Source organism: Ursus maritimus, unplaced genomic scaffold (assembly GCF_017311325.1).
Source record: "Ursus maritimus isolate PB19 unplaced genomic scaffold, ASM1731132v1 scaffold_25, whole genome shotgun sequence".
Classification (NCBI taxonomy): Eukaryota; Metazoa; Chordata; class Mammalia; order Carnivora; family Ursidae; genus Ursus; species Ursus maritimus.
Window position 1 is genome coordinate 25,464,006 of NW_024425008.1, and position 19,015 is coordinate 25,483,020.

The window sequence follows — 19,015 nt, forward strand, 5'->3', positions numbered from 1 at the left end:
GGAGCTGCCGCGGCGGGGCCGAAGGGGGCGGGGGGCGTCCCTTCCGTGCGCGGCGGGCCGGGCGCTCTCGGGTCCGCGCTGCCGCCGCCGCCGCAGCCACCCCAGCCCCGCGAGGCGCTCGGCCGCTCCCCAGGCCTCGTCGACGGTGGGCGGGGCGGGCCTGCAGCCCCGCCCCACTCACGGCCCTTGAAACCCAGTCGCCAAGAGGCTGCGGTCCCAGAAGGGAGCTGCAGTCTGAAGAGGAGGCTGCGTCTCCACTGGCCAACCAAGAGAGGCCCTGGGGTCGCCCTGGGCGCCCGACGGGCCCTCCCCGGGGACAGGCCTGCCCCACAGCGCCCCGCACCGCCGGGCGCTCCGCATCAGGTGCCCCGGCCCCAGCCCTACCTGCGGCGTCCAGGCTCCTGGGGCTTCCAGAGGATGCTCGGGCCACCTGCGGGGACCTCGGGGCAGCAGTGAGGTCCTCTCCTCCTGTGCCAGGGGCTCCCCCAGGGGGCCGAGCATGGTGGTTTTCCCTTGGAACCTCCTGGCTTGGGACGTCTGAGAAGATGCCTGCCATGAGGCTGTTCACTTGCTTCCTGCAGCTCCTGGCTGGGCTGGCACTGCCCGCTGTGCCCCCCCAGGTAAGACCTATCCCAACCCCAGGCTGGCCCCCCTAATCTTCCCAGCCCCCAGCACTCGAGGCAGGGATTCTGAAATCATAGACCCACTCAGGGGAGCGGCACCTCCACGGATGTCCACACACTTCCCAGGAGCCAGCCTGGACCACGTCTTCTGGGAGGAGACCTCAGGCGGGGCTGTCCCAGACTCAAGCTCCGGGGTCTGTCTTGGCGGGGGCAGGGAAGCCACAGGGAAGGGAGGGAGGTTTCCTGTCTGGCCTCTGGAGCCCTGGTGGCTTTGCTAAAAGCATCTCTCCACTAATCCCAGGCGGGTCCCTGGCCTTGTGGTCAGGGTCGAGGCCCCATGACCAGGCAGGCGCCCCCAGGACCTCTGACCTGGCCTGGTGGAGGGGAAGCCAGCTGAAGAGGCCATTGGTGGGGAGGCTGGGCCCTGCCCCCACTGGGGCTCTGGGTGATCCCAGGGCTCCTGGGTGGGCTGGGGGTGAGACAAGAGGTCCTGCTATGCCCTCTTTCCCGGGTGGGCAGTCGGGAGTTCCTGCATGCAGGGCCTGGGGAAGTGAGCAGGGCCCTTTTCCCAGGAGCCGGGTGAGTCTGGCTGGGAGCCAGCTTGGGCAGTGAAATCCTGACAAAGCCAATGAGATCCCTTCCCACTGCACTGTCCTGCTGCCCCCGGAGTCTCCAGCTCCAACCGAGGAGCGGGTGGGCTGGGCAGCCCTGTGGGATGGAAGAGCCCCACTACCTGTCACTACGTGTCCGCTGCGGGGCTGGCCAGAGGTGTAACCTTACCGGCAGCACCAGCTCATGGCGCCACCCACTCCAGCCCCTCAGCTCCCACCAGCTGATCACCTCCCCCGGGCTCTGGCGCCCAGCCAAGGCATGCTGCACAGGGCCCAGCAGGGCCGGCCTGGGGCTGGGGAGAAGGGAGACCCCTAAGGATTGCAAGATCTTTGAGATGAGGAAGGCAAAGGGTCTCCCAAATCCTCTAGCCTCCCGCCCTTTCCAAATGAGGAAACTGAGGCCAGAGAGAGGGGTGGGATCCATCAAGGGTCTAGTGAGGTTTTAGTTACACTCGGGAAGAGGCAGCTCTGAGACAGGGCAGAGTGTGTGCAGCGGGTGACAAGGAGCTCGGAGGGGCCTCTACGCTCTTGCCAAGCTGGCCACAGAGTGCAGAGGCCCGAGGTGGACCCCCTCATCACTGCCCCTTTCTGTCCGCAGCAGTCGGCCGTGTCTGCTGGGAATGGCTCATCGGAGATGGAAGGTAAGCGCGCTGGGCTGGGGTGCACATGCTTACCAAACCCGCTCCTCCCTGTCCTCTGCAGAGGATAAGAAGGGATTGGCATCGAGGATGGGCACAGGCTGATAGGAAGTTCAGGAGAGTCAGCAAGCTGGCTGACATCCTGGCTGACAAAGTTGGCAGGACCTGAGAAATCCTTCTATTAGCAGCTAGAGGCCTAGTGAGGTGTATTCCTGGGCCAGGGTCACCCAGCACACAGTGAGGCTGGGGCCAGTATACCCAGGGTTCGTCCAGTTGGCTCAGAGCCCCTTCCCAATATGATGTAAGGAGGCAGATGGGGTCTCGGAGGGCAGTGCAGGCAGTGAGAGCCAGGGGCCGCACTAGGGGTCCGGGAGCTGGTTGCAGTGGGCAAGCAGTCAAGAGGATTAGGGAGGGGCGAGGGGACCTTCCCAGAAGCCCAGCCCTGGTGGAGCTGCGGGGATCTGACCAGGCCTTTCCATTGATTACAAACAGACAGAACATGAGTCTTGCCCTCCCAGGCCCCTCCACTCCCCACCCTGGGTTGCATCAAGAGGGAATCTTCAAAGGGTGTGTCGGTTGCCAAAGAGACATACGTGCAGAAGGCAGGAGTCCCATGCCAGGCCCCCTGCCTCGCTCCTCCCTGCCTGCCTCTCTGGGACGTGCAGTGAAGCCACACACCGCTACTGAGGCTTCCTATCGTGCCGTGGGAGAGGGAGCGTGTAGGGGCGTGCACACGCACACTTGTGATAGCCTCTGAAAGCCGGGAACACCCTCCCTCTGCTGCCCTGACCACCTGGTGGCCAGCCTCTCCTGGGCCTGGCTATGCTTCTGGGCCCCTTGGGCACTGAGTCCCAGGCCCCTCGGGCACTGAGAAGGTGGGGGAGGTAACAGCCCTTAACTTTACTGACTCCCTCCCCCTCTCCCTGCCATGCCCTCTGGGACTGGCACAATACTATGCTGTTGGGATTTGGGGAGGGGCCCATCAGCCATCTCCACCCCGTGGTCTCTTTGATGCTTTTAGTGTATTTCAGACAACAGTTACCAAAGAAGTCTGAGCCTCCGTTTCCTCATCTGTAAAATGGGAACATTAGATTACATGCTATTCAAGGTTCTTTTTCTAAGATTGTGGGCTTCTCTGACTCCGTGGAGGAGACACAGGCGTTTATATCTCCCAGAGACAGGGGTGAGAAGGCTTAGACATGTCAGTTCATTAGGACAGCTCACCTGTCATCCCAGGCAGTCAGGGAGCTGTATTGTGGCCAGGGGAAGTACCATGAGTTTTGGACCCCAGCCACTACAATCTGAAAATACCATCCCCTCTTGCTAACACCAGACAAGAGACAGCATGCTCTGCACTTTGCAGCCACGGACATTGATTTTTACTATTACTATTCATGGTGCTAGTATTGGGCATTTACTGTAATTCTGTGCTGACCACGGGCTATGAACTGGGAAGGCATTCGTATTCTCCACATTTTATAGAAGGAGAACCTGAGGCTCAGAAAGGCCCCTGGGGTCCCCTAAAGCCTCAGATGCGCCTCAGTATGTGTGGCAAAGTCATTCTGCATAGCACCAGACCTTCCCGTGGCTCAGGACTGAGCAGGCATGAGCAGGATGTCCCTTTCGGCAAGCTGGATGTGTGCCCTGCCAGGGCCGTGGAAGGGACACCTGCCGAAGCCAGGCTAGTGGCCAGTGGCTTTGCCCAGCTCTGTGGCCCGTCCCTAGGAGTTTTGCTCTCAGGATGAAACACTTCCCTTCCTGGGGCTCCTCTGTCCTTGGTGGTAGGCAGCTGGAGCAAGATGGGAGGCTTGCCCCTGGAACTGGCAAGAGATTGCTGAGAGCCCATTTGAAGCCCCAGCAGCAGCCCCATGGGACTGTCCAGCCCTGGCCACGTGCCTGATGGAGCCATGGCCTCCGGTTCCTTTTACCCCCACCCTCCTCTGGAGCAGGTCTGGGGCCAGTGGAAGTGCTCTCGGGAGCAGCTGAGCAGGGGTCTCTGCTGAGGGGCTCAGCCCCGATCTGGGAGCAGTCCCCACGCTCCAGCCCCTCACACAGCCCCCTCTCTTTCTCCCACACGCCTAGACAGTGGCCTCCAGGGCTGAATTGCCCTCTTTCCTGGTGGCTGCCAGGTAAACCGGGCCAGCCCGCCTTCTTCTTAGCCCTCTCCCCCTCCTCCTCCCCACACGGTCAGGCCATGTGGCTCAGAAAGTGGCAGATTTCAGGGCCCTGGAGCGTGGCGGGGTGTGGGGCGAGGAAAGGAGATCCCTTCAGCCGCCAAACCCAGGCAGCTCTGCTTAACCTCGCCGTGGCCCTGCGACCCAGCTGGGTGGGGGTCTGTGTGAGAGTGGGAGGGGTTGAGGTGCCCCTTTTCTGCTGCTGTCCCCCCGCCCCCCACGGCTGATCCCAGAGCAGAAGCCTGAGCTTTCTATGGCGCTTTGGCAGCAGGCCGTTCCTCTGCTGTTATGTATGTCGTCTATGGCAGAGATGAACCACTCAGAGTTACGCAGTGCTCGTGGATTTCAGACTAAACACACGCTCGTGGGGTTACAATACGGAGGTGCTCCTCTGGCCTTGTACCGCCCAGGTCCGCTTCCCCAAGGCGCTGTGGCTGCTTACGGGGAGACAGGCTTGTTTCCCACTTGGGTCCAGGGAAAGTATCCCCGTGGCCTGGGGAGGTGGGATCAGGGGAGGCATCTGGTCTCCCGCCTATCCCCAGGCCCAGCCCCTAGTGCCCCCTAAGCAGACAGGGTGGAATAGAGCAGCAGACACCCAGATAAGCATGGTTTATTGCCTCTGTGGCTGCCTTGCTCAGCTCCACGGGGACACACTGCCTCTTGGGTATTTTCCATCCGCTCGCAGCCCTTTCCAGAGGACCTCTGCTAGGGCTGAAGTTTATTTTTCCTTGGAGATTACCCTGAGACTAGGCCTTGCAGGCTCAGTGGAGTGGACTTCGGCCCCTTCTGCCTCCTAGAAAGGCCATGGGAAGAAGTGAGGGGCTGTCGGAAGAGCCCACGGCTCTAGGGCCAGGTGATCCAGCTGCCCTATCCTCCCCCATCAGCTGAGGACAGCCGTCAGGTATAGGGCAGGATGACCCAGAGTGGGAGAGGTCTCTCTGCCCACGGTCTCAAGGCTGGGCTGGGTTGCACGCACAGAATCCCAGACCTTCTGTCAGAGCCAAGAGGGACCTTAGCAACCATCTAGTCCCAACCTTTTTTTTTTTCTCCTGGCTGAGGAAACTGATATACCCAGAAAGGTTAAGTGACCTCCCCAAGGTCACACGGCCCAGATAGGGCCAGGACTAGAAGCCAGGTCTCCTAGCTCTAGCTACTCACTTCTTATGAGCCTCTGTTTGGGACCAGGCCCCAGGCCTTCCCCTGAAGGAACATCTTTTGAGAGATTCCACATCAACCCACACCAGATCCTGGTCATGACCACACCAGGACCTAGAAGAGGTCAGAGATGTCCCTGATAATTCTTAGTGAACTATCGTCTAACCAATCAGTAATTACTTAGCCTGTGTTTCCCAGGTGCTTGGGCTCCTGTCCTCATGGAGCCTCGACTTGGTGGTAAAGGAGATAAGCTCTACTGGTGGCCCAGACAAGGCAAAACCCTAGGGGCCAAATTCTGCTCCAAGGAGAAACACCTGTTCAGGCTGGAGAAGTTGGAGAAGGCTTCAGAGAGGAGGTGGGGTGGTGGGCTTTATTTGGTTAGAAACGGGAAGGGGACACGGAGCATGTCCCAAAGGTGGGAGTTACAGTGATGCAGCTGGATGTGGTGTGAGGGCATGTCTGATGGCTACGGAGAGTGGGTTCGGGGCACATTGCTGTCTGTGGCCTTGGCTGCCAGGTAGAGGAGCTGGGTCAGAGCGGGGCAGAAAATAAGGACTAGGAGGGAAGGCTAACCCTCCCTGTGGGACTCTACAAGCCAGTCATGCAGAACTGACTGCTTTCTGCAAATTCCCCACCATCGAGAAAGCACTCGATCAGGCCTGAGAAAGACCCAGAGGGCCTGAGGAGCTGCCAAGACACGCTCCTCCAAACTCCAAGGGCACCCAAGCCGATGTGGGTGCCTGCGCTGAGAACAGAGCAGAGAAACTCCGCCGCACTGGGATTTCTGGCTGCAGATGAGCTGCGGCCAGGTCCAGCAGTCACCCCAGAGGCCTCGTGTCAGGAGTTCAGAGCACGGGAGGCTCGGGGCTTCCTGGAGTAGGGAGCGTGGGCTGAACCTGGAAGGCCCTGCAGGGCCTGGGGAGCGGGGACTGGGGCTTGGAGGAGCAGGCGCCTCCCGGCCTGACCCGGCCATGTGCGCCTCCCCGCAGTGGTGCCCTTCCAGGAAGTGTGGGGCCGCAGCTACTGCCGGGCCCTGGAGAGGCTGGGGGTGGAGGAGCAGGCGCCTCCCGGCCTGACCCGGCCATGTGCGCCTCCCCGCAGTGGTGCCCTTCCAGGAAGTGTGGGGCCGCAGCTACTGCCGGGCCCTGGAGAGGCTGGTGGACATCGTGGCGGAGTACCCCAGCGAGGTGCAGCACATGTTCAGCCCGTCGTGCGTCTCCCTGCTGCGCTGCACGGGCTGCTGCGGCGACGAGAACCTGCACTGTGTGCCGGTGGAGACCGCCAACGTCACCATGCAGGTAGGCGCCGGGGGGGAAGGCGAGCAGGCCGCGGCCACGGGGCCTGCAACGGTCGCCCAGGCCCGAGCTCTCTCCGCCCCAGCGGTGCGGTGATCCCCCTTCACGGGCCCCCGTGCCAGCTTGGAGCCCACTCACTTCCTCCGTTACCAGCTTTCTCGGGCTCTCGCTGGGTCCTACCCCAGGACCCAGGGATATCTGGCTGAGCTTGGAAAAGAAGTCTGTTCAGATTCAGGAAGTCCCCGTGCATGCTGGGGGCATTTGGCACCCTGAGCTTTGCGCTCACGCACATGCACACACACACACACACACACACACACACACACACTGGTTTATCGAGCACTTGCTCGTGAGGCCAAGCCCTGTGCAAGGCGCTCATAAGTGTGACTTCTGTTACCTCAACATTCAGTCCCTCAAGGCACGTGGCCTGTGCACAGAGGAAGAACTCGCCGTTCAGAGCTGCTCTCTCGCTTGCTCAGCAGGTGGAAGAGCCGAGGTCGCACACAGGTCTCCCTGACTCCAGAGCAGGGCCCGCTTCCTGCGCTGGTGCTATGCCGGTGGCTCTGGGTGAGGAGGGGCAGGGGCCTCCCTCAGACCCACGCACAGGCGCGAGGGCTGTTTGCCCCCCACTCAGAGCACAATGAGAGTACGTCATCCAAAGGCTGGTGGGAAACAAGGAGTCTGGCCCTCCTCGCGAGGAGAGGGTGGAGAGAATATTGGAAACCCACGGCCATCCCCCAACCCAGGCATCAAACCCTTCTCTCCCTGAAGCTCCTGAAGATCCGCTCCCAGGACCGGCCCTCCTACGTGGAGCTGACATTCTCTCAGCACATCCGTTGCGAGTGCAGGTAGGTCCTCAGGGAGCGGCAGGGACAGGCCCTTTGTACTTGGCCACCTCAGCCAAGTGGCTGCCCAGCCCTCCTGCACTTCCTTCCTGGCTGAGGGAGACCAAGGAAGTCAGGGACCAGTGGCAGCTGCCGTGTATCCCCCACATCGGCCGGGTTGGCCTGGGGAAGGGGTCCCATCAGCTGGAGCACAGCTGCTCGAGAAGCCGTAGGGGTAGAGGAAGCCTGGGCCCTTCCTAGCTGTGCAGGGGTGGAGGGCACGCTGTCCCTCTCCCTAGGATGGGGGGAGCTGCCACAGCTCTGGAAGAGGAGTGTGGGCCGAAGACATTGCCAGCCTGGACTTCATTCCGGGCCCGGCTGGTGCCCCCGGGGAAAGGGACACTGGACTGAGGGGCACAGAGAGGGATGAGCTTGGCGGGAGAAAAGCGGCAGAAAGAAGGAGCCAGTGGGCTTTCTTTAAAGTCATGCCTCTACCTGGTAGAGACTCTGCCCAGCACCAGTCTTGCCGCCTTTGCCCAAGGCACCCTGAACATTCGTGACCAGCAGCAGCAGGTCTGGCACTTTAATCAGGCTCAGGGAGGAGAGAGATGGGCTGGAACCTGGTACTCTCCGGGTGCCCCGAGCCATGGATAGAGACACCGGACTAGAGGTCCTGGGACCAGAAGACCGGGGGGTGACTGCCATTTATCGTGTGCACCTCTTCTGTGCCTAGCCTACACTAGGCCCTTCAATGTTTTTTCAGTTATTCAGCAAACACCTACCGACTGCCTGCTGCATGCCAGGCACTGTCCTAGGTGCTCGGGATGCAGTAGTGAGCAAGACAGACAAGGTCCCTCCTCTCATAACAACCCTAGGAGGTAGTAGGTACTATTGTTGTCCTCATTTTACAGATGAGGAAACTGAGGCTTGGAACAGTTAATTGTTGGCCACAGCGAGCGAGTGAGCCCCACCTTATCTAACGCCCGCGCCTGCCCTTTCTCGTGCTGCGTCTCCTGGCCATAACCGCATTCTTTCGGAGCCCCAGCACTGCCCTGGGCTTGCCCGGCCTACTGTCCAGGGCTCTGGCCACCCCTTTTGGACCTGAGCCCAGGCTCTAGGCCCTCTTCACCGTCCCTCTGCCGGAGGCCCTGCTTCAATCCGTTTCCTCCCTTCCGTCCTGGCCAGGGCTTAGCCATGTGACAATGGCTCAGTCGCGAGCCCTCCGGGCACAGTGCCGCTCGGTGACCTTTCATCGTCTATGTCGCCTTTGCCTTCGCAGCCACTCTTTTGGGGCAGGCAGACTGGGGAGACTGAGGCTGCAAGAGTGTCTTTGAAGGGTCCAAGATGGCAGAGACATGACCGGGCAGTCCAAGAGGCCCGTACCGGCCCGGGCAGTGCCCGGTGCTGGCTCCCGGGGGAGATAGCCGGCCTAGGGCAGCATTCCCTGGCGCCAGAACGGACTGTTACCACACTGCCCACGTCCCCATCCCTGTTCCCAGGGGAGACTGAGGTCCTGTCCCCTTCCAATGGGCTGGGCAACAGGGACACCTTTCTTCTCACTTCTGGGCCACCAGCCACAGCCCCGCAGGCTGAGCCAGGACTTGCCTGGTGACTATGGAGCTGGCGCTCACCTCCCTTCATTCCACCCCCTGCAGTGGCATACATCCCCAGGGTGGCGGTGGCAGTTGTGCCCTGACAGGCAGAGCCTCAGCTGGTGGCAACCACCCTCCAGGGCCTTGCGCCTTATTCACTGTCCTTGCAGAATCTCCCACAATGCACTCTGGGAGGAAGGTCAGGTACAAGGGAAGGAAGTGAACGGAGAAAGTCAGCAGAGAACAAACTCAGAAGTCCACACACTTGATGCCAAGAGGCTGAGGAGTGCAGAAGGGTGTGGAAAGGGGCCCCAAGAGGAGATTCCTATCTCTCTTGGTGGGGTCACAAGAGCCTAGAGGGGAAGCTGAAGCCCAGAAGCCTCTGGCCATCCCTCCCTCGCCGGCTCCATCCTGCCCCCTAGTGGTGCCAGCACAAACTGCAGGACCCAGGCTCTGGAGGTCTGAGAGGTGTCGGGGTGGCAGGGAGCCCTACTTACTGGTTTCCTGACTCTCCCCTGGTCTCTCTGTTTTCCCAGGCCTCTGTGGGAGAAGATGAAGCCAGAAAGGTAAGTGGCCTGGCTGGGGCTCCGGGCTATTCTTGGGCCTGCCAGCCCCTGTCCTAGCATGGGGGCCCCCCCAGCCACTTTGTCTTGACGCTTTTGGCTTATTGCAGGAGGAGACCCAAGGGCAGGGGGAAGAGGAAGAGAGAGAAGCAGAGACCCACAGACTGCCACCTGTGAGTGTGCGGAGGCGGGGACCAGGGATGGCAAGGAGGCCGGGCTAGAGGGGAGCCCCAGCCCTGCCACAGGGATCAGTGGTCGGGAAGGGGAAAAGCAAGGCCCAGGGCAGTCTTGGGGCAGAACAGGGAGCAAGGACCTCTCAGAGAATCTAGGGCCCAGGAAGCATCAGGGGACCCTGGTTCTTGATCAGGCTTAGCCTCGAGTCTTTTCATGGCCCTGAGCAAGTCAAGTCACCTCTCTGAGCCTTATTTCTCTCTATGTGTAGAAGGAGGGGAGCACTCAGTCATTCTACAGACATCTATGAAGCACTTACTGTGTGCCAGGCACCTCAGTGAACAAACCAACACCATACTTGCTCTTACAGTGCTTACATTCTAGTGATGAAAAGTCCGACAGCTACAGACGTACCCAGGGCTACGTCCTAGTGCCCCCAGGAAGGGGCAAACACCCCCTCCCCCGCCCATTGGCTCCCAGGCCCCTATTTTTGCCACCCCTCTGCTTCCCACCCATGCAGGGGACCTTGGGGGTCCACTAGCTTCCTCTTTCCCTCTCAATGTTCCCTGCCCATCTTGGCTTCACACCTGGAGGCCCAGGCTGGAGCCCAGGCCTGCGTGTGGCTGGGAGAGGATTCCAGAAGGGGAAAACCCACATCTGTGAGAGTAAATAGTAACAGGCACAGAAATTCAGTCACACGGTGGTTCTCCTTTAGAGCCTGCCTCTTCCCAGTGCCAGACCCCGGAAATCATTTCATACCATGTGACTGGAGCGGACCCATGTCCTACCCCATGAGCCCTCCCCTCCACAAATGGAGACTTGCACCCCATTCCATGAAGACAGGGATTCTGGGGATGTTGGTTCCCTGAATGTGTGTGGCCCTCATTTCTCTCTTGGGCCCAGGCACGGACTGGAAGGAGAAGCTGGCAGTGTGGTCATTGCGGGGCTCCCCCAGCCTGAGCCACCCAGGCGCCCCACCGTCTTTCACTTTAAAAAAGAAATGTGAACACTCTGCTTCAGTTGTCGCGTGTTTGCATTGCTTCTTTCCCCCTTGACCTTGTGTTTCCCTTCCACTTCTCCCAGAGTAGCCTAACTTAATATGTTTTAATGTTCAGAAGTCCCTGATGTGTCACCTTGTCGTATTTATCTGCCCTGACCATGGTATATATACATTTGAATGATTTTCATTTTCCTGTGAACAGAAAACTCTAAGTTCAGTTCTCCCCTGGAATAAATCATCACGGTGATTTTAGTAGTGCCGATCCATCGAAACAGCACAAATACATCGTATCTTAATACACGCGAAACACGAAACTCTAATCAGTCTCGCCGGGAGTGCATCTCAGCGAGATGGGGTGGCTACCTCTTTTTAATTAGTTAATGAATCCATTAATGAATGTTACCTCTTGCCAGACTGAGACAGGATTCAGCATTAATTCCATTCTCATTTTTTAATAGATGGAAAGGTTGAGAAATCATGCTCACATAAATAAATAAATGGGACTAGATGTCACACAGTCATTTGAACTCCTTCCAAGTTATTTGCCAAAAGCCTCAAGGTGATCTGCTAACAAAAATCGCTTCTCTTGACATATTAGCTGACAATTTGGTTAAATTCTTCTTCAGTTTTGTTGAAAGCGGAAGACTTGGAAGCCACTTGACTTGCAAAAGCCTGTGGGCCTTATCTCCTTTCCTAACACCTCAGTATCTCAAGTTGTCCTTTCATTGTCCTTTAGTTGACTGTCCCCACCCCAGTACTTTTACCCTGGGGCAAAGCACTGACCCAGTTTAGGAAGGGGCAAGATGCTTCTTTCCTTCCCAGGAGGAGCAGGGCAGTTGTGGGTGGGGTGGTGGGGAAGCAGACCTCAGGCACTCTCACGCAGACGGTCTTCAGGCAGGGGATTCTGTGCAGGCTGAAGACCCGCTCTCTGAACAACATCAGTACTCACAGGCCCTTTGGACAATCTCCATCTGCATTTGGGTTGCTTATACCCCCCTTTAGGAGACTGCTGTCCTAGACTAACCAGAGACATTATTGCGTGGAGCCAGACTGGGTTTAAAGTTGGCTCTGTCACTGACTAGCTGTGTGACCTCGGACAAGTTTCTTAACCTCTCTGAGCCTTAAGTCGGTTTTAGGGTTTTTTTTGTTTTGTTTTGTTTTGTTTTGTCTTAGAAAGGGAGGTGATAACAGGGCCTTTCTCATAAGAAGTTGTTAAAGAGCAATGAAAATGTGCTTAGCACAGGGCTGGGCACCGGGGTAAGGGCTTGGTGAAGGGTAACTTCTAGCTTCTTGGCCTTGGTGTAAGCAGGAATGCTGCAATCTCCCTGTGCTCCCTGTCCAAGCTTTCCCTCCAGGTTTGCCTCCCCTCCCATAGGAGGGACCCCCATCTTCACAGGGTGCTGATACCCCCTTTCTGTGTTTGGTCTCTGGCAGGTGCGGCCATACCGTTCCCCGGAGGTAACCGGCCCCTCAGAGGAGAGACGCCTCACCCCCGGCTCCTGTATTTATTACGGCCACACTCAGTTACCTCCCTGCTGACACCTGCCCTCTATTTATTAGCCAGTTGTATCCCTGCTGAATGACTTGCTCCCTCCAAGATGAGGGGCAGGGAGGGACAGGACCCTCAGGAATTCAGTGCCTTAAACAGAACGTGAGAGAAAGAAGGCAGCCCCAGACCCGCGTGTGCTTCGGCTGGAGAAGAAGCAAGACCTGTGGCTTCGTGAGGGACAGCCAGGCCCCAGCGGGCTCCCCTGGAGTGGGAAAGAGCGGGACGGCCGCCTGGGCCCAGGCCTGGGGCTCCACGTGGACAAGCGACCCTGGCCTGGGGACGTAGGGGTAGAGGGGCCTGCTGTGGCGCCCTGGCCCAGGCTGCGCGGGAAGGCAGGCAGCAGATGGACCAGTCCTGCTGCTGCTTTGTCCGTTTGTCCGCCTGGCAGCCGCTCGGCACCCTGCAGACCCGACAGCTCAGTTGTGGAGGCCGGGGGTAGCCTGGGGGGGCCTCTGCCACGGCTTGTCCCCTAGGTCCCTCCTCACATCTTGTCACTGCTTGTGCTGGGACATTGTTCTTTATGGTCAAGACATCACCCCCTGCCCCTCTCAGGGACACAGGAAAGGAGGGGGCCCCAGGCTGGACGTGGAGCCAGCAGCCCCTGAGTGGCTGTCTGACTGCCAAGCCAGATTCTCTTGAATAAAGTATCCTAGTCTGGAAACAGCTTTTCGGGAGTGTGTCTGCGGAGAGGCGGCCCACAGCCGCAGAACAAGGAAGTGGGACAGAAGAAGGGCCCAGGTGCTCAGGGCCACCCCCACAGCACCTTGTGGTACCTTCCCTGCCGCTTCAGGCAAAAGCCTGGGGTCTACTCCTCCCATCCTGAGGGGTTCCCAAGATGTAATCTTGGCCTCAAAGTGGGGGCCCCTGGCCCCAGCCACCCCTGAACAGGCTCAAATTCAAGAGCACACGCCTCTTCCCTTCCCCCAAGCCCCGCCCCCCACTCCACTCCATGGCCTGGCCCCCTGGCCCCTGAGTGAAGGGGGCTCCCAGGCTCCTCCCGGCCCTCCCTCGGAGGGGATGCCCCAGCTGCAACACTCCCACCCGCTCGTGCTGCTGAGCACAGGGGTCTGCAGATGCCTGGTTTCTTCTGTTTACCTCCCATCTTCCTCTGCTTTCCTCCTGAACACCGTGGCATGGAATGAGAAAAAGTTCTCTTTTTTTCTTTTTTCAGTCCAAACCACATACTGTCAGGTTCCCACCTGCCTGTGACCTGCCAGGCGTGCATGTTGTATGTGTTGCGGGGGGGAGGGGGTCCCCATTTCTGTCATCCGAGGCTGCTCAGGACAAACCCACAGGGACCAGGAGGGTAGGGGCTGGCCTCGGGCTCTGGAGGGAAGCCAGAGCTTTGGTCGGGTGCGGTGGGGTGGGGTGGGGTGGGGTGGGGTGGGGTGGTGGTGGGTAGTGGGGTGGTGGGTAGGGTAGTGGGTGGGGTGGGGTAGGGTAGGGTGGGTGGGGTGGGGTGGGGTGGGGGTGGGGTGGGGTGGGGTGGGGTGGGGTGGGGTAGGGTGGGGTGGGGTGGGGTAGGGTAGGGTGGGGTGGGGTGGGGTGGGGTAGGGTAGGGTGGGGTGGAGGTAGGGTGCGGGTGGGGTGGGGTAGGGGGTGGGGTGGGGGTGGGGCAGGGTAGGGTGGGGTGGGGTGGGGTGGGGTGGGGTGGGGTGGGGTGGGGTAGGGTAGGGTAGGGTAGGGTAGGGTAGGGTGGGGTAGGGTGGGGTGGGGTGGGGTGGGGTGGGGTAGGGTGGGGTGGGGTGGGGTGGAGCAGCACTGCTGAGGCAGCTGCCCTTGGCAGTGTCTTCACTGAGGCCTGGGCCCTCGTGGAGGATGCTTTGGTCAGAATGTGCTTCTGGCATGGTCACACAGGAGGTGTGGGCCAGCCTCGGGGGACATGCTGTGCAGGAGACATGCCCTTCTCTCCCGCTGGGCAGCTGCCATCCTGAGCCACTGCCTTTGACAGACTGAAAGCTGAGAAGAGTGCCCCTCCCCCTTGGTCAGGCCTCTGGTTCAGCTCCGGGGACCCCAGCCCAGCCCGTATAGCTTGTTCAAGGGCCTCAGCCTCACAGGGTTGCCCACTTGGAGGTCAGCCTCCCCTCCCAGGCCAACGACCCTGTAGAGAGTGGAGCAGAGACCAGAGAAGCTCCCGGAGGCCAGAAGGGAAAATCCGCATCAGTGGCTGGGAGGCTCCCGGCAGGAAGGAGCAGGAAGGGAACCCACTGGTCCATCTGACCATACTGGGTGCCCTTTCGGTCTCAGAGGGCGCTCTTCATTTGCTCACGATATGTTCGTGGAGCGCTGGCTGTGTACCCGGACACTCAGCGGGGAGTCCTTGCTCGCACGGGTCTGAGATTGGAGTCGAGAGACAGACCGTGGCCATGTGTTACCGGATATTGGGTGGCTTTTCTGTTCCTCAGATGGATGACTGGACTCAGGGCTGAGGAAAAGGGTCTTGAGTGTCTCACACTCTAAAACAGAGGGAAATAATTTGGGGCTGGACACATCTGCTTAACAGGACTTATCATGAGATGGCTGGTGTTTGCCAGCTCCAGACGCCACCCAGCACCTCCTTCCCCGTCTTCATAAGCAGAGGCTGGGGACGGGGAGTGGGGAGGCGAGGTCAGCGGAGACCTGGGTTGCTGGCCCCCTCCCCTCCTCTCCCTGGGCCTGGATTCACTGTGCAGGTGGTTAGCCCATGTGCTAGCTGGAGAGCGGCCGGGGGGAGTGGAGAACTGAAGCACGATGGGACAGAGACAGGGGCAGCCAGCAGGGGTTTCCCATGGGTCGGGGGGACAGGGTGGAAGGCAAACGGCCCTAGGCTGCCCTCCATCCTTCGGAGAAGAAAACCCGCAGGTGAGGAGGCTGTGGGCTGTGGGTGGAGGGTTGGGGCAATTGCTGAGTGGGGGCTGTCAGATACAGAGCTGGAAGGGGAGCACGTCAGGGAACAGTGCTGTGGGGTGCCCGGCGATGTGCCCCACAAGAAAGTTGGCCTCCAGATGCCCATCACAGCCAGAGAAGCCATGGCCACAGCTAAATAGTCCTTTCCCCCAGTCACTCCTTCCTGACCCTGTGTGAAAGAGCAGAAGGGAGCCGTAAAGAGGGCAAGGCAGGGGACAAGGGCAGGGCTTTCCAAGACTGGGTGAGGAGCTGGAATTCAGTTATAATGTAGAGGGAAACCATTGGAGGGTTGTGAGCTGGGGAGTGAAGTGATATTAGGTACATTTTTGAAAGATCTAGCGACTCTAGGGACACCAGGCTAGAGGCACAATAACCACTTTGAAGACTGTAGGAAATCTAGGCAGCCGATGACAGTGGCTTGGTCTAGGAGGTCCTGGGAAGCAGAGAAGTAGCATCTGGTCTTCATTCTGCATGTGAGCTGATTTTCCTGATCAGCCCCTCACTCATGAGCATTCTCTGAGGCTCCCAGGAGCAGGCACGTTGTAGTAGATACACGTGTGAGGGGCGAACTATTTACCACGTGAAAGTCTAACCCGTTTCCCACTTAACAAAGAAAATCCCATTCTGCGAGACCGAAGGAGGAGGAGAGAGGTCTTAGCTGGAGAGCCTAAGCTGATCTACCTAAGAACTAAGAGAACTAAGGGAAGCTGGAGAAGGGAAATAAAAGATCTCAGGGCTAGATCTAGAGAAAAAGCTTAGGGTTTTGATTGATGGCTTCAGGTCACTTGGGAAGTGAAGGAAGGGTTTTCAGGAATGTTCCTCATGGTGAAGACCCTAACGTTCTTTGAGAGACGCTCACTCAGAAAGACACCAGGCAGAGACCGAGCCCTGTGCAATACCGGATTCACTAGGGTTACGCAGAGAGAGGTAAGACCTTGTTTCTGATCTTAAAAAGTTGGTCAAAGGAATCAGATATGTGCAGGTGATTTTCATAGAAGGAAAGACGGCCACGTAGTTTAAGCAAACACAGGTGAAGTGCTACTGAAGAAAGCTGAGATATCAGGGATGATTGGTACGCGGGAAAAACCAGGGCCAGCTTTGCAAAGCCCGTGGCGCTCGAGCTGTGACTTGAGGAAAGGCTGACTGAGTGTGGGGAGATGACCGGGCAAGGCGTCTACTGGGAGGCGACGTGTTAACAAAGAACCCAGAGGTGGAGAACCCACCGTACTTTGGGATTTTTGAGTGGTGCGGTTTGGCTGATGTTTAAGGTACGTGAAACCGAAGAGTGACGGATAAGGCCAGACGGTGGCCCGGGCCTCGGATGCTATCCTAGGGAATTACAGTTTTGCTAGGCAGTGGGAAGCACTGGGATTTTTTAAGCAGGACAGTGACACAATTTTGGAATTCAAGGCTGAAAGAAAATTTACAAATAATCTATTTCCACCCCCTCTTTTTGCACATGAAGAAACTGAGGCCCAGGCTTGTCCAAAGCCCTGAAAGTTAAGTGAGCCGGAATTCAAACATTTATCAGGGAGTGAGATGAAGGAGAGGAAAAGGGGAGGAGAACTGTGTCTACTCCAAGCCTGAGAAGCGGGCCAGACATCTGTGAGGTGGGTCGGGTGGGTCGACAGAAGAGGCCCCTCCACAAACTCTGGAGGGAAATCAAGGCTCCAGACAGGGCAGTGACAGGACAGAGCCTTGGTGGGGAAAGATGGCTGCCTGTCAGCACCAGAGCCCAGCAGCTGTTTTCCCAGAGAAGGCCGACCCTTCCCTTTCCTGAGGAAAGCCTGGAGCGCTCCCCCTCCCCCTGACATTGGCTGCGACTAAGGCAGATGAAGGCCTGGCCCCCGCTAGCCGTCTGTGGGCCCCACCTCAGAGGCCATGGGGCTCCAGGCCAAAAAGATGGTGTGTTTCAAGTCCCTGAGGTCACGTCGTTACCACGGAGACCACCAGGCAGGAAGGCCAGGGCAGGGAGGAGGTTGAGGGCTTCCCCACAGCATTGGGCTGTTTCTCTGTTTCTCCCACTGACGGGGTTACCTGGGTGATGGAGACGGGGTCCTGCCACCCTACTGACCTCTCTCGGAGGCACTCTGGAGAATCAGCCCTGGTCTCGCCAGACTCCCCGACCCCATGCTGCAAGTCTGTTCCCTCTCCTGTCTCCTGTACGGCCCCCCGCCCCACCGTCAGCCGGGCCACCCATGCGGGCAACACGGTAACGGGAGCCTCTGTGCTCACACAGCGCTGGCTGTTTACAGACATGTGGCCGCCGGCCGCCCAGCTGGGGTCTGAGGTTTCGACTGTAATGGTGATACCCTCCCCTCGTTGAGCTCTTTATCCCTTTCAAAGCAGTCCCCGCCACAGTCCTCTTCTGAAGCCTGTAAAGTCTTCTCACTTGCCAGACAAGCTGGAAGGAAGTACTGAGAGGGTGAGAAATCTGCCCCAAGAATTTCAGCCCCGGCGTCTCTGGAAGGTCAGGGGAGCTGACAGCTGGCCACGGCTGCCTCGCGGCCAGGCCGGAAAGGCAGAAGCTGAGGCCTTGCAGGCTGATTCGCCTGTGGACCCAGGGGGCGGACCCAGGGCCAGCCGTGTGGGGTCATGGAGGCCCTCACCCAGAGGCAGGGTCCAGTCAGAACCTGGGGGTGCGTTCTGGAGCTGTCCCCAGATCCACTGGAGAGACAACTGCTCACCAGGCGTGGGGAGGCTGCGGGGCCGGGGGACTGTTCTCCCGCAGCCAAGTTCCAAGCCCAAATCTGGGAGACTCCGGGTGCCTTTGGGACCCTTTAGAAACCAGTCCGAGCCAATCAGTGTAGTTCCAGCAACAAAGGCTCCACGTGGGCTGTTTCACTGAGACCCTGCATCTTCGTGTACGTGTGGACTTCCCTGCCACCCCCGCCCCCTTCCCCCGAGGATAAAATGTTCCTATCGTCTTGGGAAAAGACTAATTGTTCTGCGGCTATAACTAGCAACTCTTAGAACCAGTGATAAACCTGGGTTATTCGACCCCTTGTTCCAGTAACCATGTTCCTAAACCCGCGTGCTTAACCAGTAACAGCACACCGTGAAAATAACCAGTCAGCAACAGCCGCGTCCCGTGCACCGCGCTTCGGGGCCGAAGGTCAACCAATTCCTGACCACTCTGAAAGCTGACCCACCCCGGAACCCCGTGCTGCCCGAAGCCTGTCTGAGGCTAGCCCTCTGCCTTGCTCAGACACCGTGCGCTCCGAGTACGGCTCTCCCTGGCTGCAGCAAGCCGTAAACTCAGCCTCTCGTGTCAGCCCCTGAGTGGTTACATCTTCCTTCCACACTCACCCCGGCCAAAGCCTTTCTTCTGACCTAGCACAGATTGAAATGAAGAATTTCATAATGAAGAATGTCAATGACATGAAGTTCTTCCAAAATCCAGAGAATGAGCAATACATTTTTTTTTCCAACTTTGATAGAAAGTTGGTCTAACCTGGGGCCAGAAGCCCCTTCCTTCTTATCCCTCTGCCCTCCTCCAACATCCCAGCTCCATCCTGGGCCCACGCGGAGCACCCACAAGACAAATAAACCTCTCTTTTGACAAAGGGGATCACTTCCTTTGGCACAATTTGTATTATGCTACATGAAGCTGACAGACCCCCTTTCTTTCTTTCTTTCTTTTTTTTAAAGATTTTATTTATTTATTTGACACATAGAGAGGGAGCACAAGCAGGGGAACAGCAGGCAGAGGGAGAGGGAAAAACAGACTCCCCGCTGAGCAAGGAGCCCGATGCGGGGCTCGATCCCAATACCCTGGGATCATGACCTGAGCCGAAGGCAGCGGCTTAACTGAGCCACCCAGGCGCCCCGAGACCCCTTTTTCTACCATCAGACATGAAGGCAGGGAGAAAGGAAGTGATAAAGGAATCACCTTGCTACATATACTTAATTTTTGATATCAAAATGAGATTGT

At 58.5% G+C, this 19,015-nt stretch overlaps 1 protein-coding gene across 4 annotated transcripts; it reads left to right on the forward strand.

Moving 5' to 3' along the window:
- Positions 1-201: 201 nt before the first annotated feature.
- Positions 202-12,856, forward strand: PGF (placental growth factor). 4 transcript variants are annotated; one of them, XM_040641645.1, is made up of 7 exons: positions 202-620; positions 1,833-1,875; positions 6,303-6,499; positions 7,268-7,344; positions 9,449-9,478; positions 9,586-9,648; positions 12,081-12,856. In XM_040641645.1, exons 1-7 carry the CDS (start codon positions 546-548, stop codon positions 12,106-12,108), a joined length of 513 nt encoding a protein of 170 aa, XP_040497579.1. In that variant the 5' UTR covers positions 202-545; the 3' UTR covers positions 12,109-12,856. The 4 variants fall into 4 exon arrangements, with proteins under 4 accessions (XP_040497579.1, XP_040497580.1, XP_040497582.1 ...); XM_040641646.1 differs by having other exon boundaries at positions 1,836-1,875; XM_040641648.1 differs by lacking the exon at positions 9,586-9,648.
- The last annotated feature ends 6,159 nt before the right edge of the window (positions 12,857-19,015 follow it).